Consider the following 25529-nt stretch of genomic DNA (forward strand, 5'->3'; position numbering starts at 1 on the left):
GGGGATGGGGAGAAAGCACAGATTTTACAGCTGGTCCTTGGCCTCGAAAATTACCTTCTCCAGCCCTAGGTTCACAGAGAAGGAAACCGAGGCCCATAAAGAAGGAAACTCCAGCTCAGAGTCATGCAGTACATCCCCAACGTCACCAGCCGTGCCCCGAAAATCACAGGGGACAGCATTACCCTCACTGACCCTTTACAGACCCGGGTAGAATCCTCAAAACCACCCTCTGTTGTACCCACTCAATGGGCGAGGAGATTGAGGCTCAGAGAGACCAAGCAACTTCCCCAAAGCCAGGCATCAACGTGAGGTAAGCCAGTGCAGGAGACCACTCTGGTGTCAGTAGAGAAGGTAAACCGTCAAGCCACAGGTACAGAGATCTCCGCATGCATATGACAACATCCTTCTCCTTTTATCTTTTTACTTTTCACAGTCTAATTATGGTATGTGTAGTATGAACTTCTATTAATTTGAGTTAGGAGCACGCCACCAACAGGAGCCGGGTTTTACAAAGAAGAGGCAGAAGCAGAAGAAGGAAGTTATCTGATTGGCTAAAGTGGTCATCTTATTTGCGAAAGGCTGATCAGTTGTTTGTGATTGGTTGTTCTCAAGTTCTATTTTCTCGAGTTCAAGTACATTGACTCTGGCTAAGGTTTTGGCTTGCTTCTGTAGGCTACCAAGGCATCAGAGGCACCTCAGTGTAATGGCCTCCTTGTTTAAATATTTAACATAGCTCATGCTGGTGGAGCGCTCCTATTTCTGGCTTGGCACTGCCTGCTTACCTGTGCCTGTGTTTACCTTTTTCACACCTCCGGTGTCAGAAGCGGAATTCGAATGAGACACCCCAGCCCCCACCTACAGCCCTGGGAGCAACCAGGCATAGCCACCACGAGCTGACCCCTTTGCCCTCGCTGTTTCCTCACTACACTTGAAGGTCACGGGTAAGTCCTTGGATAACTAAGCTCCACAGTTTTGCGTTATGAGCTCTCTGACTTTCTCTGGGCATTTCCTTTACCAGACTGGGTCCCGAGGTGCACTGGGGCCAATTAAAACATTATGAACTCCTCGGACTTAAACTGGAATGGGTCAGACTTAAGCTGGACCTGCGGTGGGCTTCCCTGGGGGCTCAGATGGTAAAGGATCCGCCTGCAATGCAGGAGACCAAGGTCGGATCCCTGGATCGGGAGGATCCTCTGGAGAAGGGAATGGCTACCCACGAGGCCTGAGGTGAGTAAAATTTTGTTTGAAGGGAAGGAGAGGAAGGAGAAAATGTGTTCATCTGAGTCTAAAGAGTCTGGGCCTCCTGCATCTGGGCTAACTGTTACAACTAGGTATAGCAACGACAGGCCCAGGATCCGCATTTGTCTGGACAAGCTCATTAACATAACCAAAGATAATCTTGAATTACAGTGGCCACAGTGGAGAACATTTAACCCAGATGAACTTGTCCACTTACAAAATGCCCTAGGGAAAAACCGGTCCTAAACTTCCCCAAAACAATGAGATGCATTTTTTTTTAAATTGATGTGCAGAAATTTCTAAGACAAAATGAATCAAAATCGTCTCTTTTTTTTAAAGAGTTCAGTACTGCCAGGAATATTTCCTGTGTGTCCCAGATAAAACCTGAAGATAAGATATTGGAAATGACTTTCTTTAAGAGGAGCTCTAGACTTCCCTGGAGGATAAGGATCCCCTTGCCAATGCACGGGATACGGGTTGGTCTCTGGGCTGGGAAGATTTCACATGCTGCGGAGCAACTAAGTCAGCGCGCCACAGCTGCACCAGCAGAAGTCACCGCAACGAGAAGCCCGTGCCCTGCGATGAAGGGGAGCCCCTGCTCGCAGCAGCTAGAAAAAGCCCGCTCGCAGCAGTGAAGACCCAGGGCAGCCAAAAATACAGATTAGTTAATTTAAAAAAACTGTTGCTTAAAAAAGAGAAAAGAGGAGCTGTATGGTCAGAAGTTGACTGGATTAGAGACTGATATTCAGGGCTGATGGGAACTTTTTGAGGCCTTCCTACCCAAGCTAAAATAGAAATATATATACAGAGGGAAAGACAGCATTCTGAAGCCTTTGTTGGAACAATGCATTGAAATGTTTCAAAGATACAAGCAGCTCTAAATCTAAAATACAGAAATTTTTAAATTTCCATCTTAGTGGGAAATCTTCTCCCTGATATAAAGAAGCAAACTGGATGGGTGGGTTTAGCCCTTGACACTGTTATTCAGGCAGCAACCCAAGTCTTTGAGGAGCTGAAAACAACGGCTCTCGCCTTTCAGATCGAGTCTTTACAAGGACAGAAAAGAAAAGCAGCTTTAGAAGCAATTCAAAGCCCACCGAGTCTTTTTACCATTCTGCGGGGAGAACACCGACCACCAGTAACCAGTTCCGGGAGGCACGGAAAACACTTCCTCCTGCTGCATCTCCTCCTGCGGGCGTCTCCAAGGGAAACAGCACCGTCAGCCCCGGGTGCGACGCTGTACTTCCATGGAGAAGCGATCAGGCAAGCTGCATTCTGATGATGGAGACTGGTCCCCCGTGGCCAGCAGGCCTCTCCTGGCATGTGGCACCGGGCAACTGACCTTTGAGCACCCCTCTCAGGCCACAGTGGAAGAACTCTGCCCGCTCCCCGCAGAGGCTGATATACAGGGAGTGGCCAGCTGGCATAGAATGCATATGTCTTAAAAAAAGTCGCTCAGTTGTGTCTGACTCTACGACCCCATGAACTGTAGCCCACCGGGCTCCTCTATACACGGAATTCTCCAGGCAAGAAGACTGGAGTGGGTTGCCATTTCTGTCTCCAGGGGATCTTCCTGACCCAGGGATCGAAACCAGGTCTCTTGAACTGCAGGCAGATTCTTTAAGCAGAGACAAAGGAACACTCAAAAAATTAGACAAGGAGGGTTGTTCCCATATAAGGTGAAAAGCCCAGCACAAACTGTGAGACCTTTTTTTTTAAAATTATTTATTTGACTGCACTGGGTCTCAGTTGTGGCATGCAGGATCTTAGTTGCGGCATGTGGGATCTAGTTCTCTGACCAGGGATCAGACTTGGGCCCCCTGCATTGGAAGCTCGGAGTTTTAGGCACTGGACCACCGGGGCAGTCCCTATGTCCAGGGCTTTATATCTCTCGGTAAAGAAGTGCTCCAGGCCCAAGGCCCATTCTCACGTGGCTGAGTGAGGGCATCAAAAGACTGCATAGGAGGCTGCCCTCCCACCAATTAAGATAAAATACTGAAACATTAATTATTGAACACGGGTTTACCTATTTTTGGCTTCTTTTACAGAAGGACTAAAGATATTTGGGTCTGTTAATAAACAAGTTTTGTGCCACATTGGAAACTTTACTGTGAGGACAATATGCTTCTAGAAATTATGAAAAGTATTAATAAGTTTGCCAATCTACAGAAGGCTGGTATAGTAGTCCATAACTGCTAATTTCTTAGTTTCACTAGAAATTAAGGTTTCTAAGGGTTAAGAAATCTAATCAATATATGTAAACAGAACTATAAGAAATAAGAGAAATGACTTTGTATACAATAAAAGTAGGATGTGTTTTTGGTAAGAAAGTATAAAAGGGGGAAATGCATTTTTAAGGGAAAAAAAGAGTTATTTTGCTTTAAAGTAGGATAACTGGTTGTTTTAGAATGAGAAATTGTATAAAATTTCTAGAGATCTGATATGACCTGGCATAATATAATCATAACTCTAGTTATGATCTTAAAATGTTGTATGTCATAGACATAAGAAAAATTCCTTGTCAAATGCATTATAATAAAATCTCATCAGCTATTTAGCCATGGTCACTTTTAAGTCTTTTGACATTTACAGACAGTAATGGTTTTACTCTGATGCTTTTGCAAAAGTGCTTCCTCTTCAAAGAGATTTATGGAAAGAATCCTTACAAGTACAGATTTCTGATAACTTGAAGATCATAACAGCACTGTAGTAAGTCAGAATGTTCAGAACTCTGATGGAGAAAACTGATGAATTCACAAAACTACTGACCGAAGGTACAGCATTATTCAGGAATTAATTGCATGGTATTGGGGGAATGTAAATTGGTACAGACACTTTGGAAAACAATATGGAGATTCCTCAAAAAACTAAAAATAGAGTTGCCATTCAGTTCAGTTCAGTCGCTCAGTCATGTCTGACTCTTTGTGACCCCATGGATTGCAGCACGCGAGGCCTCCCTGTCCATCACCAACTCCCGGAGTTTACTCAAACTCACGTCCATTGAGTCGGTGATGCTATCCAACCATCTCATCCTCTGTCGTCCCCTTTTCCTTCTGCCTTCAATCTTTCCCAGCATCAGGGTTTTTTTGAATGAGTCAGCTCTTCGCATCAAGTGGCCAAAGTATTGGAGTTTCAGCTTCAACATCAGTCCTTCCAATGAACACCCAGGACTGATCTTCCTTAGGATGGACTGGCTGGATCTCCTTGCAGTCCAAGGGACTCTCAAGAGTCTTCTCCAACACCACAGTTCGAAAGCATCAGTTCTTCGGCACTCAGCTTTCTTTATGGTCCAACTGTCACATCCATTCATGACCACTGGAAAAACCATAGCTTTGACTAGATGGACCTTTGTTGGCAAATTAATGTGTCTGCTTTTTAATATGCTGTCTAAGTTGGTCATAACTTTTCTTCCAAGGAGTAAGCGTCTTTTAATTTCATGGCAGCAGTCACCATCTGTAGTGATTTTGGAGCCCAGAAAAACAAAGTCAGCCACTGTTTCCACTGTTTCTCCACCTATTTGCCATGAAATGATGGGACCAGATGCCATGATCTTAGTTTTCTGAATGTTGAGTTTTAAGCCAACTTTTTCACTCTCCTCTTTCACTTTCATCAAGAGGATCTTTAGTTCTTCTTCACTTTCTGCCATAACGGTGGTGTCATCTGCATATCTGAGGTTGATATTTCTCCTGGCAATCTTGATTCCAGATTGTGCTTCATCCAGCCCAGTGTTTCTCGTGATGTACTCTGCATTTATATTTAACTTATGTTAAATAAGCAGGGTGACAAAATACAGCCTTGACGTACTCCTTTTTCTATTTGGAACCAGTCTGTTGTTCCATGTCCAGTTCTAATTGTTGCTTCCTGACCTGCATACAGATTTCTCAACAGGCAGGTCAGGTGATCTGGTATTCCCATTTCTTGAAGAATTTTCCACAGTTTATTGTGATCCACACAGTCAAAGGCTTTAGCATAGTCAATAAAGCAGAAATAGATGTTTTTCTGGAACTCTCTTGCCTTTTCAATGATCCAGCAGATGTCGGCAATTTGATCTCTGTCATATGTTCCAGAGTTGCCATATTATCCAGCAATCCCACTCATAGGCATATATCCAAAGAAAACTCTAATTTGAAAAGATACATGCACTTCAATGTTCATAGCAGCAATATTTACAATAGCCAAGACATGGAGAAAACTTACATGTCCATCAACAGGTGAATGGATAAAGAAGATACACACACACACACACACACACACACAATGGAATAATACTCAGCTTTATAGCTGAAAGAATGAAATAATGCCATTTGCACCAACATAGATGGCCCTAGAGATTATCATACTAAGTGAAGTAAGTCAGAAAGAGAAAGACAAATACCATTTGATATCACCTATATGTGGAATCTAAAATATGACACAAATGAGCTTATCTATGAAAAAGAAACAGACTCACAGACATAGCGAACAGATTTATGGTTGCCAGAGGGGCAACTGTTTCACTGAACTGACCTCTTCTCAGGACTAAGAGCCTGGTTCAGTGAGATGCAGCCGACTACCAACTCAAAGTCTAGACTGTGAGCCTTCTTGGATAAATTTAAAAGGTGAGGAATGAAAGGTAGGAAACTATGCCACCTCCAAATACGCCTTTTTGACTTAGGGGTTATTTTGAGCCAATAAAGTGGTTTCAGATAATAGAACGGTTTTAAATTACCTGCTGGCTGAACAAGGAGGAATCTGTGCCATAGCAATGACCTCCTGGTGTACTTGGGCCAACAACTCTGGTATAAAAGAAACTCAAATACAAGAAATTAAAAAAAACAAGCCACTTGGCTAAAAAAAAGGCTGATGCCTCTTCAGGTGCATTATTTGATTTACTTGATACCAACTGATTTGGTATTATCCTCTTAACAGTCACCACTGGAGTCTCCCTGGTGGGCTGTGTGCTCTCAGGGGTCTTAAATACGAGTTTGAGTTCCTCAGCAGTACGTCAGATGGCCTCACGGAGCTTGGAGTAACAGAAGCATGACGGACAATGAGATGAAGAGCAAAAACAACCCTTCCATGGCCAATAGCGAAACCTGCGAGGTGCACCATGAGACACATCGCCCGAGGGTGACTGAAAAGGACAGTAATTACAAACTGAAAAAATTTTTATTTACTTTTATTTTTGGCCACCACATGGCTTGTGGGATGTTGGTTCCCCAACCAGGGATCAAATCTTCAGCAGTGAAAGCACCCAGTCTTGACCACTGGACCATCAAGGAATTTCCCAGTAACACCAAATTGTTGGTCAATCTCTTATGCATGAGAGGATGACCAAAAGGGAGGAATTGTTAAAGCAACCGAACAAGAGGCCAGGGACTTCCCTGGCGGTCCAGTGGTTAAGAATCTGCCTTGCAATGCAGGGGATGCTGGTTCGATCTCTAGCTGGGTATTTAAGATCCCACATGCTTTGGAGCAACTAAGCCCGTGTGCCAAAACTAGAAAGTTCGTGCACCATGGTGAAAGATTCCGTGTGTTGCAACAAAGACTCGGTGCAACCAAATACATAAATAAGTTAATTAAAAAAACAAATAAGAGGCAATTGGATTGAGGTGGCTCTAATGCCTTGGTAGCTTATGCAAGCAAACCAAAACCTAAAAAGCCAGCGTGAACGCACCTGAATCCAAGAAAAGGCAGCTTTTAAGCAGCCAATCACAGACAGACAACTAAGACAATTGCTTCAGCTGCAGCCAGTCAGTTTCTTTGTTTTGCTTCATCATCTTCTCTATAAAAAACCTCCCCATCGGCTCCCTTCAGGGGTATGCTCCTAACCACCTGGCTTCCCGGAGGGCTCAGTGGTAAAGAGTCTGCCTGCAAGGAGACATGGTTTCCATCCCTCGGTCAGGAAGATCCCCTGGAGAAGGCAATGGCAGCCCACTCCAGTATTCTTGCTTGGAAAATTCCATGGACAGAGGAGCCTGGTGGGCTACAGCCCATGGGGTCACAAAGAGCTGGACAAGACCGAACGACTAGGCACAGCACAGCACCACCTTCGGTTTGGTGCTGCCCCACTCAAATAGACTTGTGGAATGTTGAATGTCCCTTTGCCTTTTACCTTGTAACAGCCACAAGGGGCAGAGCTAAGATTCTTTGTTGTTTAAAAGTTGTTTTCAAAATATGGAAATAAAACCCAAGAGCATCGATGATCTTCTGGGCCCTGCTGGGGCACTGTCCAATGCCTGCCGGGGCATCTGACTGGCCAGGGCAGTGGAGCTGAGCAGTGCAGGGGGGCCCAGATGTTTTACAAGCCTGTAAAGCTGGCAAGATGCGATGACGACCTCTTCTCTGGTGGAGAAGATAACCGCACAGGTGGTGGCTTCACTGCCCTATCTTTCTTAGTTTCATACCTAGGCAGCAACATGTTCCCATTTATTTCCAGCCCCTCTAAAAATCTCTGTTTCTTTTTTGCTTTGTCACTCTGCTGGTTGCCTTATTAAGGACTTCAGTAGAACCTGACACATGCTCACTGTCTATTTGTAGAATGATATTTTTAACACGTTGAGAAGGATGCTTTGACAATTGGAGCCAGCAGTGCCCACCTTTGTCTGTAACCTGGGGCCTCTGCTGCCTCATTCTGCAGCCCAAGCCCTATCTCCTGGCCCCTCCTGCCTCTGCCGCATCCCTGCCTGGTCCCTGGGAGCCCTGGGCCTGGGAACCTGCTGCAAGGTGTGATAAAAGGCCCAGAAGCCGAGGCCCTCCCCATCTTGGTGTGGATTCCACGTTTCACATCCAGGTATTAAATGTGACTTTTCCTGTTGGGTTTGGGCAGAGGTCATCAAGGCTAAGACCAGTTCTGCAGGTCACATGAGGGGACTGAGAAACTGACTCTGTGACTCACCCTCTTTGCCCCACCAGAGGGCAGAGAAGAAAAAGGCTGGTGAGGCAAAGGGAGGCACTGTCTTTTGAAAGGCTGGCTGATGTGCTGGGGTGTCTTCCCTCCACCCTTCTCCCCATCCAGGGGGGCTTTGGTCTCTGTCCAACTGAAGGGCTTCTGGGCATGTGTCCCCAGAGTCTGGGGGATGCAGGGCCAGGCGGGTGTGACTCACACATGGAGGAGGTCAGGGTGATGGTCCGGCTACACTGGCCAGAGGCAGGCAGGGAGATGGGAGGGACCTGGACACCTATGCAGAGACAGTCATGGAGGCAGAGGGTACGTTTCTGCAGGGCTCCCTCAGACCCTGTGGAAGAGAACTAGGGGTCTGTCCTCCTCCAACACTGCCTGGAGAGGGGAAGTCTCAAAAGTTGGGAGTTGAGGCTAAGCAGCTGCTGGGTGGTAGCACTGACCTGGCCACCGTTCTGAGCGGAAGCACTGCAGAGGAAGAACAAAGATGCTCAGTGGTGTCCATGCCCTGCCCTCCTGCTCCAACCTGAAGCCTGAGACGAGTCAGAAGAAGGGATTCCGGGGTGACTGACAGTCTAGAGCTCCAAAGCTTCCCTGAGCACCCACCAACACCTGAAAGATGACCACTGGATGAGCACAAACTTTTATGCAAAGGACTGAAAAGAGCAACTGCACGGAGCAACTGAAGGAGTCAGAGGTGACAAAGAATCAAGCTTCCTTCAGATTGTTTGCAAGTTGATGGCAAGTACTTGTGCTTTAGCAGTTGCCCCTGGCTTAACTCCCTGCTCCCTGCCCCCAGGCAGCCCTTCCCACCCCAGCTATGCTGTGAATCCCAGAACCAGCATCCCCCAGAGTTGGAAGGGGCTCAGACCTAGACCGGCAAACCCAGCCTCTGATTGTTGTCAGACTGCAATTTTGGTGACAGAGGCCTGAAGCATCCTCCTTCCCTTCCCAGAAAGACAGACAGACGGAGTGAGAGAAAGCAACCCTGAACCTGCCCAGGTATCAGGCAGGTAAGAAGATCTAGAAAAGATGCCTAAAGCTACCAGCAATAAAGACCCATGGATTGAAGCTCCACTAAGCAAGGGTGCTCCCTGACCCTCCCAGCTGCCCTATGGAGCACGTGCTGTTCCGTCCACTCTGGTTAGTGAGGAGGGGGCACAGGGTGGGCAGGAGAGATGCTCCAGGTCACCAACCAGCAGCGGCGAGTGGTGTAGTTGCTCAGTCGTGTCCGACTCTTGCGACCCCATGGGGTGTAGGCTGCCAGGCTCCTCTGCCCATGGGATTCTCCAGGCAAGAATACTGGAGTGGGTTGCCATTTCCTTCTCCAGGGGATCTTCCCAACCCAGGGATTGAACCTGGGTCTCTACCACCAAAGGCTTGGTGACTCCAGGCACCTCCCTCTGCCCCTGGGTCCACCCCCCAGACATCTCTCTTCAAGGACCAACATCTTCATAGTTTTGTCCTCCCCGAAAATAACAACAGCCTGCAAGGAGATCCAACCAGTCCATCCTAAAGGAGATCAGTCCTGGGTGTTCATTGGAAGGACTGATGCTGAAGCTGAAACTCCAGTACTTCGGCCACCTCACGCAAAGAGCTGACTCATTGGAAAAGACCCTGATGCTGGGAGGGATTGGGGGCAGGAGGAGAAGGGGGCGACAGAGGATGAGATGGCTGGATGGCATCACCGACTCGATGGGCATGAGTTTGAGTAAACTCTGGGAGTTGGTGATGGACAGGGAGGCCTGGCGTGCTGCGATTCATGGGGTCGCAGAGTCAGACACGACTGAGTGACTGAACTGAACTGAACTGAACAAAGAGGGGAAGTCTAGCAACTGGGAGGCGGGGCTTACCAGCATCGGGAACAGAGATGGGGTGGGAAGTGGCGGGTGGTGGTGGGGAAATTCCCCTTCTTTTGAAAAGCTGGGGGTGACCCTGGGCTCCCATTCCTGACAACAGCATTGGCACGAATGCTCCCTGGAAGCCCCTAAGGTTGCAACCGGACCCCTCCTTAGACTCACACTCCCATCTGAGCTCCCTCTGCAAACCTTCACTGTATCAAAATCCTGCCTTTATGTATTTATTTGGCTGCGCTGGTCTTCCATCTTTGTTGTGGCATGCAGAATCTTTAGTTGCAGCTTGTGGGCTCTAGTTCCCTGACCAGGGATCGAACCCGGGCCCCCTGCCCTGGGAGGGGAGAGTCTTAGCCAATGGACCACCAGGGTGGTCCCAGAATCGTTTCTTCTCTTCCAAGAGTTTTATTACTGCTTTTGAAGGTTTTAAACCAGTATTATTTGACTGATTTTTGAGATTCTGGATTACATATTCAATTTTCAATTTTTAATCCTTCTTAAAATATCGTTCATGAGTGACAAGTATTTGTTGCACCAGGCTCTGTGCCCCTTGAGCACTTAGGCCTTTACACAGGCTGGGTTGTTTTCTCCCATCTATGCTGCAGATGTCAGGTCAGTCTTTGATGCAGGAGCTGAGGGGCCTCTAGAAAGGGAGGGACTAGAGGAGAAGACCCCAGCAATGAGGTCGGTGTGCACAAGGCAGGTGGGCCAGCCGGAGGGCGTCGGCTCCCTCCTGCCTGGGATGTACGTGGGTCCAGGAGCCCTGGAGATGGAAGCCCCTCCCCACCTGCTCTCCTCCCCAGGTCAATGGGTGGGGAAGCCCCAGCTTAGGTACTCACTGCCCACCTGTCACAGGACAGACTCTAAGGCTGGGGTGCCCTCCTGCCCTGCTTTCAGGACCACCTCCGCCCCCCATCAGCCCTGCCCCATTCCCAGAGGGCACGGTTTTAAGCCCCAAGCCTGCCCCTTCCTGCACCCTGGTCCCCAGTCCACCCCACACAGTCCTCACCTTGAGCCAGGTTCCCCGAGATGAAGCGGAAGAAGACGCTGATGATGTCACCCAGGTGCGTCTTGCAGCCACACTGGCACTCCTGCAGCCTCAGGGCAGGGTGCCGAGCTGGGCCAGGGGTCTCCCTGCGCCCCGCCATCCCTGGACCAGGCCCAGGGACCCCTCGTTCTGGCCAACTGGCCACAGCGCCAGCCCCCCAGCCTCTCTGTCCCCTCTCTGCCTGCCTCTCCCCAATGGAAGGCACTCAGAGTCTCTGTTCTACAGCCCTCGCTCCCACCTCTTCTGTCTCCCAATCTCAGTGCCAGTCCCGTGGGTCTCGGTCGTCCGTCTGTCTCGGCCTCTCTGCCCTGTCCTGCCCTCCTCTCTGCTCTGTCCTCACCTCCCCCGCTCTCGGCCTTTCGCAGGACCGCCTGCCCCCCAGCCCAGCCCTTCACCTTGCGCCTGACCCTGGCTTCTCAGGACCTGGGTGCTCCCTCTCCCTGGAGACAGAAGGGCTCCTGCAGCTTCCTGGGCTGGGAGGGTGTGAGGGCGGGGTGGGCCCTGTTCCTGAGTTCCGCCACCCCTGGGGGAGGTGCCCCTGCGTGATCAGGGTGTGATCACACTGCAAAGGGGCCCTATCCAGGTCACGGGGCTTCTCTACAGCCAGGAAGGGAACTTCCCTGCCCCCGCCCGAGTCCCGGCCTGGGAGGCTCAGCGGCCAGGGACCCTGGGCAGAGCTGGGGAAGGGTGGCAACCTGACCTTTGGCTAGCTCTTCCCCTCTGACCTGTGCTCACTGACCCCAGCCCCAAGCCCTGCTGGCACCTCTGTGGAGTAGAGAAAGGGGAGGTGGGAAGGGATCCCTGTGTTGCTGACGACCCCGGGCCTGCATTCCTGGAGCGCCCAGTGAGCACAGGCAGCTTGCTAAGGCCCGTCTGGGCATCCAAACCACCCCATGCCCGACGTGCGGCAGAGAACCTCACCTCAGCATTCTCCTCTTTCACCTACAGAATTCAGATTGCGTTGGGGGTGCAGACGTGCTCAGGTTTGTTTTCTTTTAAAGGCAATCCTCACCCCGTCCCCGCAGTCAGGGTGGCTCAGTTCTGCCCAGTAAAATATAAGCATAAATCTTCCAGAGAGTTCTGTGAACGTGCTGCTTTCCTGATGTAGACACGACCACTTCCTCCCTTCCCCGATTTCTCCTTTCTCTTGTCAGGGACAAAGCCATGATGGCTGCAGCCAGAGCAACAGCGAGGGGAAGCGCGCGCACGCGCGTGCACACACACACACACACACACACACACACACACGGCGCACGCACACACGCATGCACGCGCACACACACACACACACACACAGGGCGCGCGCACACACACAGGGCGCGTGCACACACACACACGCAAGGCGCGCACACACACAGGGTGCACACGCACATACACACAGGTGCAAGACCCTGACTCTGATATCCTCAAGCTGCTAAACCAGTGCCAGCCACTGCCTAGCCCAGGTTTCTCAGATAGGAGATATTAATACACACTTCTGTCTAAATGAAGCCACTGTTGTTTGGGGTTGCTGCTACATGCAAGGGCAGGCAAGTCAAAATATTCCAAGTGAAAGACAGACTGTCACGCCCTGCACTCTCAGCCAGGGAAAGAAAGGACGGTGTTTGATGGGGCCTCTCGTGGACCACAGGCAAGTGAGCGGCTCCAGCAAAGGCTGTGCAGTAGGTCCAGGCTCCGGACAAGCAGGCCTCCCCCTGGGCGGATGGCCCAGCACATTCGACGGCCCACAGTGTGACTGAGACAGTCGGGATGCTCTGCCGGGGCCAGGGCAGGCCCAGGAGGAGCTACGGTTCTGAGCAAAACCAGGCGCTTTTTTTTTTTTTGGCAAAAATCTCTTCTTCTTTTGACACTACTTTTGGCTCACTCCCAGGCCCTCAGGGAGATGGAATCTCTGACTGACACCAGGTAGCCCTGAGGCCTCAGCTGACTGTCAGGAGCTGAGTGTTTGGGACTCCCCTGGTGGTCTAGTGGTTTAAGAAATCCACCTGCCGGACAGTAGCGCGGGGAGCCTGGCGGCCGCAGGCGGAATATAAAGGAAAACAATGACACTCCAATGGGCAGCAGTTGCAAATTTTCCTTATGCTGAAATAGGACTCATTTTAATCTTCTGTCTACCTTTTATTCCTCCTCAGAGATGGCAGAAGATATTTTCCTTTAGCGTTTGGGGTAAAATTGCAAGTTTCTGGAACAAGGCTTTTCTTACTATTATAATCCTATTGATTGTTCTTTTTCTAGATGCTGTGAGAGAAGTAAGAAAATATTCCTCGACTCATACTATTGAAAAGAGCTCAGCCAACAGACCTGCTGCCTATGAACATACACAAATGAAACTCTTCAGGTCTCAAAGAAATCTTTACATTTCTGGATTTTCATTATTTTTCTGGCTAGTGTTGAGACATCTGGTTACCCTTATTACTCAGCTGGCAAAAGAGTTGTCAAACAAAGGAGTACTTAAACGTCAAGTAGAAAATATTAACCAGGCTGCCAAAAAATTCATGGAAGAAAATGAAAGACTGAAACGGCTCTTGAAAAACTATGGCAAGGAAGAAGAACACGTTTTGGAAGCAGAAAATAAAAAACTAGAAGACAAAGAAAAACTGAAAACTGAATTAAAGAAGGCTTCAGATGCCCTTTCTAAGGCACAAAATGACGTGATGATAATGAAGATGCAATCAGAGAGACTTTCAAAAGAGTATGACCGGCTCCTGAGAGAACGCTCAGGACTTCAGGATCGTGCAGGGAAAGACAAGAAATGCCTGTTAACTTTATGAAAGAAGATTGTGAATATACCATGTCAAGAAGAGAAATTTGTTATCATGTTAGCCTCTAGAAAATTTAAAATTCAGTTCAGAAAAACATACTATGACCAGCCATTATTTTTTTTAATGCCACACACACAGACTTATCATAATGGCATTATCACAGTATTGATGATGTTTCAGATACACTATAAAGCCTGTATTCCAGCTCTTAAATAAAATATAAGCATGTTAAACACCTTATTTAGATACTGATAGTAACACTGGTGTATGGTGGCTGAAAGAGTGAAACATGAAAACAGTGACCTTAAGTGCTTTTTTTTAAGCCTGATGGTACTAGTTAACTCTTTCAAGACAGCTGTATTGATAATTATATTTTCAGTATTGTGTTTCTGCACCTGTTAAACTATTTTTGCTGACATTTGTGTTAATAACACATAATTAGTAGGCATTCTGCTTTTTTAATGTTCATCTGGGAATGGGGTTTACATCTATTTGCATAACTGCCATAGCACTGAACTGAAATTATTTTACAACAATGTGGAATTCTTGAGATCGAAAGTTTACGTATAATGTATCCAAAAAGCAGTGTTTCCCATTGCTGTGAGAGTTGCTAATTATACAGATATTACCTCATATATACATACACTGGTGCCACAGTTTCTCTGAGGTGTTTCTATATTCTGAAAGCAACATATTAAATACTATTTTCCATTCATATATTCATTTAGTTTCCTTTAGGAGAGGATGATTGTTATATTAATGTGATTTAGGTTGCTCCAGTGTTTAGACTTGAAAGCTATCTTCCTTGTTTCTTAAAGACCTAGATACAAAAGAAAATGGAAAAAAAAAAAAAAAAAGAATTCACCTGCCAATGCAGGGTACACAGGTTCGATCCCTGGTCTGGGAAGATCCCACACGCTGCAACTATTGGAGCCTGTGTGCCCTAGAGCCCATGCTCCGCAACAAGAAAAGCCTCCTCAGTGAGAAGCCTGCAGACTGCAAAGAAGAGTAGCCCCTGCACCACAACTAGAGGAATCCGGAGCACAGCAACGAAGGCTGAGAACGCCAAAAATAAACAAGCATACAAATAAGTAAATAAAGCCTTAAAAAAAATAGAGAGAACCGAATGTCCATCTCTCCCCCAGCTCCAAAGACACATGCGGGTACAGCACTCCACCATCACACAGGTGCTGCATATGAGCTCAGGGCTGGGGGTCCCGAAGTCTCAGGTAGGTGCATGTTCCACACACGGGGCTCAGACAGGCGGATTCTTCACTACTGGACCACGAGGGAAGTCCTGGCATCTCACTCTGAGACATGACCTCGGGTATTTCTTGGCCTTTCAAATGCATTAAAATTCTGTTAGCCTGTATTTATATATGCTTATGTATTACAGACAAACTAATTTACCTCTTTGTCCCTATACCTTTCCTTTTTTGTAAGGTGTTATTTTTTTGTTTGTTTTTTGATGTGGACCATTTTTAAAGTCTTTGTTGAATTTGTTACGATCTTGCTTCTGTTTTTACCTTCTGTAAAAACAAGAAAACCTCCCTCGTTTTCTTGGCCAGGGAGGCATGTGGGATCTTAATCCCTCAACCAGGGGTGGAACCTGCACCCCCTGCCTTGGAAGGCGAATTCTTAACCCCTGGGCTGCCAGGGAAGTGCCCCCCCACACACCTTTCTACTACCACTGTCTAAACCAGGGGTGCTGGTGCTGCAGTGACTGTGTGATCTCACACGGGGCTGACAAAACCCCAGGAGAAATCAGTACCTCCCAGAGACGGAAGCAGTGGCCGAGAATCTGGGTCTCCATTTGGGGGAGGGCGCAGGACTGTGTCCTGTTGCGCGGGGATGGTCACACTGTCACGCAGGAGCACGCGGCTGCAGCTCCAGCGTCCCTACCAGAATGAGTGGGGACAGGGGGCGTCCCCCATAGCGGCAGGCAGGATCCCAGCCTTGTCCCATCCAGGCCTCTTCGTCTGGCCCTCTAGGGTTTCTGCAAAGTTCCCAACAGCCTAGAGCAAATGTCTCTCTGTTTACACCAGCCTGGCTGGACCCCAGGTTACTCTGCGGATGGTGTTACTATTCCAGGCATACGCCTGGTGTTAAAAACACCAGTCTCACAGGCCTCATGGAAGCCAGACTTGAGAAACAGGTCAGTCAGACCGGTGGCTCAGCTGTGTCCCTGGAGAGGCCGCGTCACATCCTAATAGGAAGGACTGTAAGATGCTGGGAGATGAGCAGAGCAGCGCAGAGCCCCGGCCTCTGGGTCACTGAGGATGGCCCCAGTGTTGGGGGGGACACATTTCCGGGCCAAGGACGGGGGCTGCTCCTTAGTGGGGTGGGGCCATGCCTCTGCTCTGTGCTGCCGGGACCCGGGTTCACCCATCTTAGAGACTGCCGCGGCGGACCTGCTGCCAACCCCATGCCGAGGCTCTTCACAGCCAGGGCTGGGCCCCCGGGGCGCAGCAGCCACGGGCCTGGCCCCCGTCTTCGTGCACCCCAGCCTCTGAGTCCCACACACTCCTGCCGCGTCGCGGAAGCTCACTGCGACGGTGGGACACCGGTGTGTCCCACTGAGCCAGAGTCCTGCTCCAGCGTGTCTCGGGCACCACGGCTGCTGCTGGGAACCATGCCCACCCCAACAGGGCGCAGTGCCCCCCGCCCGCCCGCCTTCGGGAGGCCCTGGCCCAGGACACCCAGCCAGGCCAGGCTGGGCGCGGGGCCCGAGCGGCGCCGAATGGCACAGCTGGCCTCCGCACCCAGAGGAGCAGAGAGGCACCTGGCCTGGGCACAGCCGGGTGCTCCACGAGCCCTCAGAGGGACCACGCCAACAGAGCGTCCCGGAGGGACACGCAAGGGAGCTGCTCAGACTGCGGCGCGAAGGCCTGGGGGCAATGCCCAGTGGGCAGGGGGGCACCCTGGGGGTCTCTGCTCCTCTGCTGCCAAGAGTGGCTGCTGCCTCCATAGACCCCGAGCCTCAAGCCCCATTCCCCACAGCTCCTGAGAGGGGGCACCCTGTCCGCAGAGATGGAAGACGCTCCAGGCCAGAGCCCTCACTCAGCGACCCACTGACTCGTGTGACCTTCCCGAACATTTGCTCTCTCGGTTTAGTAAAACAGCGTGGCCCTCCATGCCTGCCTCACGCAGCTAAGGGCACGTTTTCCGTGCCCCGCATGCCCCCTCAAGGCCTGGTAGGGTGTCAGGTGGCCAGGGGAAGGGCAGGGCTGGGCCAAGCCCTTGGTGGTGTCCTAGGCTGTGCACCCCTTCCCCGCCCCCACTGCCTCCTGGCCGAGACCAGTCATTCAGCAAACACTTCCACACAGCTCTAGAAGGAGCTGCAGGGAACAGACCCTGCCACCTAGGAACCCACCTCAGCTAAAGGTGGGCCCTGTGGGTGTGGTCCCCTCTGGTGACCCTGGACACACGCAGCCTGTCCCCCGGCTTGCTCTTCCGCGTGTCCACCCACAAGGAGGTGTGCAAGAGGCCTCAGTGCAGGACACCCCAGCACTGTCCTGAAGACCACAGCATGCCAGATGTTCCTCCGGGAAGGTGGAAGCCGGGGCTCAGCAGGAGAGGGTCCTGGGGGTAGGGGGAGGGCTGCTGGGTGGAGAGGAGCAGGGAGGCAGTGAGACAGACACGGGTCACCGAGGGGCTGAGAGATCACAGGAGGAAAAGGAGCCTGTGCTGCTGCCAAGAAGACCTGGAGAATTTGAGCCTTGGATAAATGGATAAAGAAGATGTGGAAAATATATGTGTTCACTGGAAGGAACTAAAGCTCCAATATTTTGGCCACTTGATGCGAAGAGCTGACTTTAAAAGACCCTGATGCTGGGATAGATTGAGGGCAGGAGGAGAAGGCAGCAACAGCGGATGAGAAGGTTGGATGGTATCACTGACTCAATGAACATGAGTTTGAGCAAACTCCAGGAGACAGTGAAGGACCCCTGTCCTTCCCTAAGCCTGCCGTGCTGCAGTCCCTGGGGTCAAAGAGAGTCGGGCATGACTTAACAACAACAACACAATGGAATATTACTCAGCCATTAAGAAGAATGACATCTTGCCATTTGTGGCAACCTGGATGAACCTAGAGACTGTCATACTAAATGAAGTAAGTCAGAAATAGAAAGACAAATGCCATATGATATCACTTATATGTGGACTCTAAAATACAAAGCATATGAACTTATCTGCAAAACAGAACAGACTCACAGACATACAGAACAGACTTGTGGTTGCCACGGGTCAGGGGAGGGATGGGGTGAGAGTTTGGGATTAACAGATGCAAACTGTTATTTATAGGATGGATAAACAGCGGGGTCCTACAGGACAGCACAGGGAACTATGTTCAATATCCTGTGATAAGCCATAATGGGAAAGAATGTGGAAAAGAATATATATATGTGTGTATAACTCAGTCACTTTGCTGTGCAGCGGAAGTTAACACGACATTATAAATCAACTACATTTCAATCAAATTAAAAAATGTGTGCCTCCAGTGAGGTCAAGTGGGGTCTGTCAGAGCAGATTCAAGTCCGCTAGGTGCAAAGGACTGGCCACACGAGGGCGCCACTGCTCACGTCTGCTCCCTGTTCCTACCCTGATGGAAAACAATTGCTTTTACTCTGCTGCAGAAAAATACAGTCCGTGAGGATGTGAGCTTCCCAGTTAAGCTGTTTGCATAAACTTTTAGTGACTTCATGTTTCTGCTCCATCGCGAGAAGTGGAGAACCCCCATGGACCTCACACGTGTGTTCACAGGCTTCAGAGCCTCCACGGAGGCTGTTGTGGAGAAGAAAAGGGTCAGAGGAGGGTGGCAAAGCAGGGGCTCCGGGAAGCAGATGAAGGGGCTGGAGTCGTGCTGGGAGTGGGCTGGGGAGTAGGGGTGCAGGTCAAGGACAGGGGCCTGGCCTGCACCCATGGCTGACCCCCACAGCATCACGCCTGGGATGCTGGGGTCATGAATGTCCCCATTTTCCAGTCAAGGAGACTGAGTCTGGAAATCACAGAGAGCGCCTGAGATAATGAACAAGACACAGTACTCGGGGTCCAAGTCCGCACCTTTTCCTGAAAGTCCGAGGCAGACTCTCAAGCACGCCTTGTGTGTGTGGTCACCGGAAGTGTGCGCGACATGCATGCCTGTGTGTGCCCACAAGTTCCCAGTGGGTGCGTATAGGTGTGAGTGTGTGGTATGTGCACATGTGTGTGAGAATACGGGGCTGCTCAAAGTCCCTTCTGCACCACTTACGGCATCACAGACGTCAAGTGTCACCAGCAAGAGCCAGGCAACCGTTTCTGCCGCCAATGCCCAGAACGCAGCCTGCAGTACACGGCCAGCCCTCGGGCTGTGCTGGGCAGGAGCGAGGAGGCTGAAGGCCGGGCCACCTCCTCACCAGGCCCCTGCACACGTTAGCGCCCTGTCGCGGGGTATCAGCCCCTCTTTTCACAGAGGACTTAGGAAGAGTGCGATGCTAAAGGTCACCCAGCTAGCAAGGAACCCCTTGCTGAAACCCCTTCCCATCCTCCTGGCTGGGAGAACCCCAGTGAGGCCCCAACACTCCCCGCCTCCCTGGGCCCCGCCTCGAGCTCTGTGCCCCGTGGGGCAGGGACTCTGATGCACCGGGACAGGCGTGAATGAGTGGAAGCCCCTCCCTGCAGAGGTCCAGGCTGGGGTCCGCAGGGAGGCCTCTGAGCTGAGGACAGACACCCACCTCACCCCTCAGGGAGCCCAGCCCCTACCTGAGCCCTGTGGGGCCGCGCTGGACAGGACCCACTTGACCAGGCAGCAGCGCATCAGGGCCTGCCGGGTGAGCCTCGGCCGCTGCCACTTCACGCCCTCCTTCTTGCTCAGCGGAGTGCGCCCCGGCTCCCCCAGGAGGCTGCCGTCGGACACCTTCATCACCTCCTGCAGCAGGAACAGCAGAGTGACCGTGAGCCCTGGTTCACCAAGGGCACCCCCAGATCGGCCCCAGGACGCCTCGAGGCCATCCTTCACTCCACGCAGGGCCTTACCTTCCAGGGGCGCACGAGAGGAGCCCCTGCCCCGCTGGACGATTCCCAGGGCGCCACTGCCCCCGGCGCTGGTCACCTCCTGCCCCGTCTCTCAACCCTCCCCCCTCTCTCCAAGAACCCTCTGTCCCTGCCTGGAGAGGCCACCTTGCATGCGCAGACAGTGTCGGCTGATGATCCAGGCTGGAGGAGGGGCTGAGAAGGATGTTCAAGGCCACCGTGGGGCTGGCAGCCTCTGCTCCCACGCACGCTCCCTGCCAGCCTCGCTAGGCTGCTCTGTGAACACACACTCCCTCCACACACAAACCCTGCTCATGCTTTAAGATCCAGCTAACAGGGACTCCCCTGATGGTCCAGTGGTCAAGAATCTGCCTTACAACGCAGGGGACACAGGTTCAGTCCCTGGTGGGGGAACTAAGATCCCCCGCGCTTCGGGGCAACTAAGCCCTCGAGCAGCTACTACGGAAGCCAGTCCACACCCTGGAGCCTGTGCTCTGCAACAAGAGGCCACCACAGTGAGACGCCCACGCACCACAGTCAGCGAGTATTCTCCACGTGCCACAACTAGAGAAAGCCCGCACGCAGCAGTGAAGAGCTTGTGCAGTCCCAAATGATAATAAATAAATTGATAAAAATGTGAACGTGTTAGTCACTCATTCCTGTACTCTTTTCGACCCCATGGACTGAAGTCTGCCAGGCTCCTCTCTCCATGAGATTCTCCAGGCAAGCATACTGGAGTGGGGAGCCATTCCCTGATCCAGGGGATCTTCCCCACACAGAGATTGAACCCCGGTCTCCTGCATCACAGGCAGATTCTTTACAGCCTGACCCACTAGGAAAGCCCAAGCTAAAAATAAGTAAAACTTTAAAAATAAGATCCAACTAGAAAGCCATTTCCTGCATGAAGCACCCTGGCCTCTAAAGCTGTGGGCACTGAGACTACCCTTGCATCCATGGCATGAACTCCCAGCAAGTGGTGACTTGCTGGAGGAACTCCCAGCTGAGGGCAGGGTCTGTGGGTTTCTCCACTGGGCACCTACTCTGGCACATGATGGAGACCCTGGAAGGAGGGAGGTGAGGGTCCAGACAGGCTCATCAACCTCGCCCTGACCCCAACACAAGTCTGGATGTCAGTCAGAGATCCCAGCCCAAATCCCTCACTGACTAAGCCCGGAGAGAGGGGTAGATCCACGCAGGCCACACAGCAAAGTCGGGCCTCCTTGCTTCACCCCAGAGCCCTCAATATTTTTTGCGTTCATGCTCAGTTGCTCCCTTATGTCCGACTCTTTGCGACACAAAGGACTGTAGCCTGCCAGTCTCCTCTGTTCATGGGACTCTCCAGGCAAGAATACTGGAGTGGGTTGCCATTTCCTTCCCCAGGGGATCTTCCAGACCCAGTGATCCAACCCATGTCTCCTGTGACTCCTGGCATCGCAGGCAGACATTTACACGGTCCTGAAAAGTATATGAGTGTCTGAAATACATCACAAACAGATGTACATTTGAGCAAGTTCTGCAGATGCAGACTCTAGCACAGCCCCTGCGACAGTCGGGTTCGCGGGTAAAGGACCAGAAGAAAGCACCCCGGTGGACGGTAATTGGAGAGGAGTCAGTGGTGGGGGACCCGGGCCATTTGTAGCCTCCCCAGGACAGACTGAGCCAGGCTTGGAAGACAGACCAGGGCAAAGAGCAGGCTGATGGACAGCCAGACCTCAGTCACGGTCACCCACGGGCCAGGACAAGCGGCTCTGCTGCTGCTGGCGCTGCTGTCCCGGGGCACTGGGCCCGGGGCCCACACTGGTGTTGCCACTCTGTGGGAGTCTTGGTTGAGTCATTGGCTCCAGGTTCAAGGTCAAGAGCAGAGGAGTCAGACTGTCCCAGCCCGCGTCATATGTCTCGTCTCTGGCTGCAAGGAAAGTGCGAAAGCAAGCTTCTGGCCTTTTAGGTTCTTGCCTGTCCTCTGTGGTGGCTTTCCTAAACGCGAGAAATAAGAAAAACCCTACAGACTGTGCAGTCTGAGCAAATGCTCAGCTGAGGAGAGGCCCGTGTGCCGCCTCCCGCAGGCTCTCGTTGGGTGGGGGATCCTTCCAGGACCTGAGCTGGCTCATGGCCCCATGAGGGCGGTCCGCATTTGGGGCTGGGTGGTGGGCCTCCTGGTCAGCTTTCGATGAAGCAGCTGTCTACACTGGGCAACACCCAACCGCTTATCCTGACTTTCAGGATCTTTCTAGCCCGGTCCCAGCTGCCCGTCCCCCCCCTGTGGTTGTCGCCCCCTCAGGCCCTCCCCCCAGCACACATGCTTAGCGGCCCCTCCACGCTCTTCCGCTTCTCCCAAGCTTAGCCTGGCCTGGGGCCAGGGGTGGTCAGTGGTGCGCAGAGCTATAGCCAGACTGGGCTCACTATCCCAGCAGGGCAGAAAGGGGGTTGGTGGGGTGGCCGGGGGCCCCAGGTGCCAGGGATGCTGAGGGAGGTGCCCCCCCGTGCCCCCCCCCCCACGTGCACAGACAGAGACCTTCTCCATTATTAATGATCTTATTCGGGAGAGAAAAGGCCTCAATGAACCAGGTCTTTATTTCAGCCCAGGAGGTGGGTGGGGGACGACGGCAGCTGGCCCTTCATGATTTCATGAACTCTTTGCTGAACGCTCTGTATGTGGTTGAGTGGAGAAGGTCAGAGGGGAGACCCGGGAGGGGCTCAGAGCCCAGGCAGGAGCTGTCTGTCGGGGCCCCCGCCTCAGGACAGCGCTGGGTGGCTGGCAGGAGTGGCCCTCACAGAGCCTGGAGCCCGGTGCTAGTCCTGGGGACTCTGTCTTGCAGTCAGACCTGGGCTGATGAGGGGAGACCCAGCAGGTGACCCGGGGTTCCTTCCTACCGGGAGGGGGTCAGGGCTGGGCGGGCCCACAGGACGGGCCGAGAACCCCGCTCCTGCACTTCTGGGCCTTAAGGGCGCCTCATTGCCATGGCAACTACAGGAGGTTGGCAGCACCTGCCTGCTCTAAAGATGAGCAAACCAAGTCCCCCGGCTGGCTGCCCAGGTGGCTCATCGGGCAGGGTCTGTCTGCAACGCAGGAGGCACAGGTTGGCTCTCTGGGTCGGGAACAGCCCCTAGAGGAGGGAATGACACCCACTTCAGTACTCTTGCCCGGAGAATCCCATGGACGGAGGAGCCTGGTGGGTTACAGACCACAGGGTTGTAAGACAGGACTGAGCGACTAAGCACAGAATCACAAACTAAGTCTCAGATGCCTAGGGGCACACCACGGCCACAGCGTACTCATGGCCTCCTGGTTCCAACGTTCAGGGGGTCTCAGCCAAGGGCGGTGCTACACGGCTTTCTGAGGTCTTGGAAGTGGGGGAGGGACTCCTAAGCCCTCCTCCCCCTGCACACTCCCCCTCCCCCACCTACACACTCCCCCCTCCCCCTGCACACTCTCCCTCCCCCCTGCACACTCCTCCCTCCCCTGCACACTCCCCCCTCCCCTTGCACGTTCCCTCTGCCCCTGCACACTCCTCTCCCTCCCCCTGTACATTCCCCCTCCCCCTTGCACACCCCTCTCCCTCCCCCTGCACACTCCCCCTCCCCCTGCACACTCCCCCTCCCCCTGGACAGTTCTCTGCCCCTCTACCTGCAATTCCTCCCCCCTCACCTGCACGCTCCTCCTGGTCATTCAAGACGGACTGCTTCTCCCTGTCAGGCCTCACTCAGATCAGGTGCTGGGTCATCACCCACATCTGCACCTGCTGTGATCCCCAGCATACCTGGCTGTTGAACTGACCCTGTTTATTTGTTTGCCTGGGTGCATTTCTGGCTCTTTCTCCTGGAGTGTTGGCTCCTAGAGCCGGCCCTGGCCTGCTGTGTGCCCTGCTCTTCCCCGTCACAGAGCCTGACACCCAAAAGACCCTCACTTCCAGAGCCCAGCAGGAAAAGAACTAAGCCTCTAGCCAGCAGATGGGCAGCAGACCAGCACAGACACGTCAGCAAGGAAGACAGACAGGTGACAAAGAAGCCCATGAAAAGATGCTCCACATCATGAGCCGCCGGGCAGAAGCAAACAAAACCATACGGAGACATCACTCATGCTATCAGAACAGCCAAAATTTCAAAAGATCACATACGATAGAATTCTATTTATGTAACATTTCAAAATGGAACTGGTTAGTGGGACAGGGGTTAAGGATGGGGGAAAAGGTGGAAGAGGGGAGGTGGGTGTGGCTGTAAAAGGTCAACTTGAGCCCTTGAGGTGATGGAACTGTTACGAGTCTTGACTGCAGTGATGGGAACGTGAGCTGACACATATGATCCTGTGTGCTTGCGTGTTTAAGAGCTCAGGACTAAACACACATGAGTGCGTGTAAAACTGGGTAAAGGGTACTCGGGATCTGTCTCATTTCTTTTTTGAATATTTATTTATTTGTTTGGCTATGGCGGGTCTTGGTTTCAGGACACAGGATCTTTTTTATTTGTCGCAGCATGGGGGCTCTAGTTCCCTGAGCAGAGATCAATCCCAGGCCCCCTACATTGGGAGCTCAGAGTCTTAGCCACTGGACCACCAGGAAAGTCCCTCTGTTTTATTTCTTACAACTGCAAGTGAGTCTGCAATGGTGTCAATGAAGTTTCCATTAAAAAAAAATACTTTCATACATAAAAAAAAAGAATATTTAAAAAATACAAACACACACAAAACCCTCAATAAATATCCTACAATGCCTGAGTGAAAGCCCCCTGATGCTCTTGCCATAATTCACTGAGGCTTTCTTCCCTTCTGCTCTTATCTGATGCATTTTAACAAGGATGGAGCCATCCTTTCCCCCTCCAGGGGAGGGGACAGCCAGAGCTGGGTGGCAGAGACCAGTGAAGCCAGAAGATCTGGGTCGTGAGGTCACACAGCGTCCCCAGCAGTGAGCATTCTGAGCCAGGTCCCAGAAATGGCCCTAGGCTGGCCTGAGACTTGCAGCCTCCTCCGAGGCTGACAAGGTGCCTTCAAGGCAAGCGCTGCAGGTACGCTGAGACATTTCTGGCCTCTCAGCCCATACTTGCAGCTCCTGCCCTCCAGGGGAGTCCAGGGGCAGGTATCAGCTTCCCTTCTTCCAAGTCCCAGGTCTATGAGGAGCTGGGGGGGGGGGGCAGGGGGTGTACAGAAAGGACACCATGCTGGTGAGGCATCTACTTTCCAGCAGGCAGTGTTGGGTGCTTGGAGAGGTGCCGTGTTTAACGCTCACATCCATCTTTCAGGATTCCTTAGGCCCTCCTGCAAATCACCCAGCTGAAGCACAAATCCTGGAATAGGTCTTTCTCATACCCTCTCACCAAGATCACCATGTTCCCATTTGGTGTGTTCTCTTTTGCCCAAGGCCAATGAGGAGTCAGCCCCACTAGTTCACAGTCAGGTGTGCACTGCTGGGCTTTGGCTGGAGGTCATTGGCTCCAGGGCGTTTCCCAGGTGGCTCAGTGGCAAAGAATCTGCCTGCAATGCAGGAGACATGGGTTCAATCCCTGGGTGGGGAAGATGCCCTGGAGGAGGGCATGGTAACCCACTCTAGTATTCTCGCCTGGAGAATCCCCTGGACAGAGGAGGCTGGCGGGCTAAGAACCCATAGCGTCACAAAGAGTCAGACATGACTGAGGGACTTAGCATGCACACACGCACTGGCTCCAGGAAAAGAACGCCTGGGAGAATCTCCTGTCTGGGAGAGGGGATGACCTAGACCAATGGTCCTCAACGTTTTGGCACCAGGGAC

The 25529-nt window shown here is 51.8% G+C and overlaps 2 protein-coding genes across 2 annotated transcripts in view; one reads left to right on the forward strand and one right to left on the reverse strand.

The window, feature by feature from the left end:
• KCNIP3 (potassium voltage-gated channel interacting protein 3) overlaps window positions 1-25529 on the reverse strand; it is a 97319-nt gene that overhangs the window by 63760 nt on the left and 8030 nt on the right. The window contains exon 2 of the mRNA XM_061156334.1: window positions 19522-19687. Within this exon, the coding sequence (XP_061012317.1) occupies window positions 19522-19687 (166 nt within the window). The remainder of the gene's footprint in view (window positions 1-19521; window positions 19688-25529) is intronic.
• LOC133065631 (B-cell receptor-associated protein 29-like) lies at window positions 13063-13914 on the forward strand. Its single transcript, XM_061156333.1, has one exon. It carries the CDS (start codon window positions 13063-13065, stop codon window positions 13789-13791), a length of 729 nt encoding a protein of 242 aa, XP_061012316.1. The 3' UTR covers window positions 13792-13914.

This window comes from Dama dama, chromosome 11 (assembly GCF_033118175.1).
Source record: "Dama dama isolate Ldn47 chromosome 11, ASM3311817v1, whole genome shotgun sequence".
NCBI classification, from domain to species: Eukaryota; Metazoa; Chordata; class Mammalia; order Artiodactyla; family Cervidae; genus Dama; species Dama dama.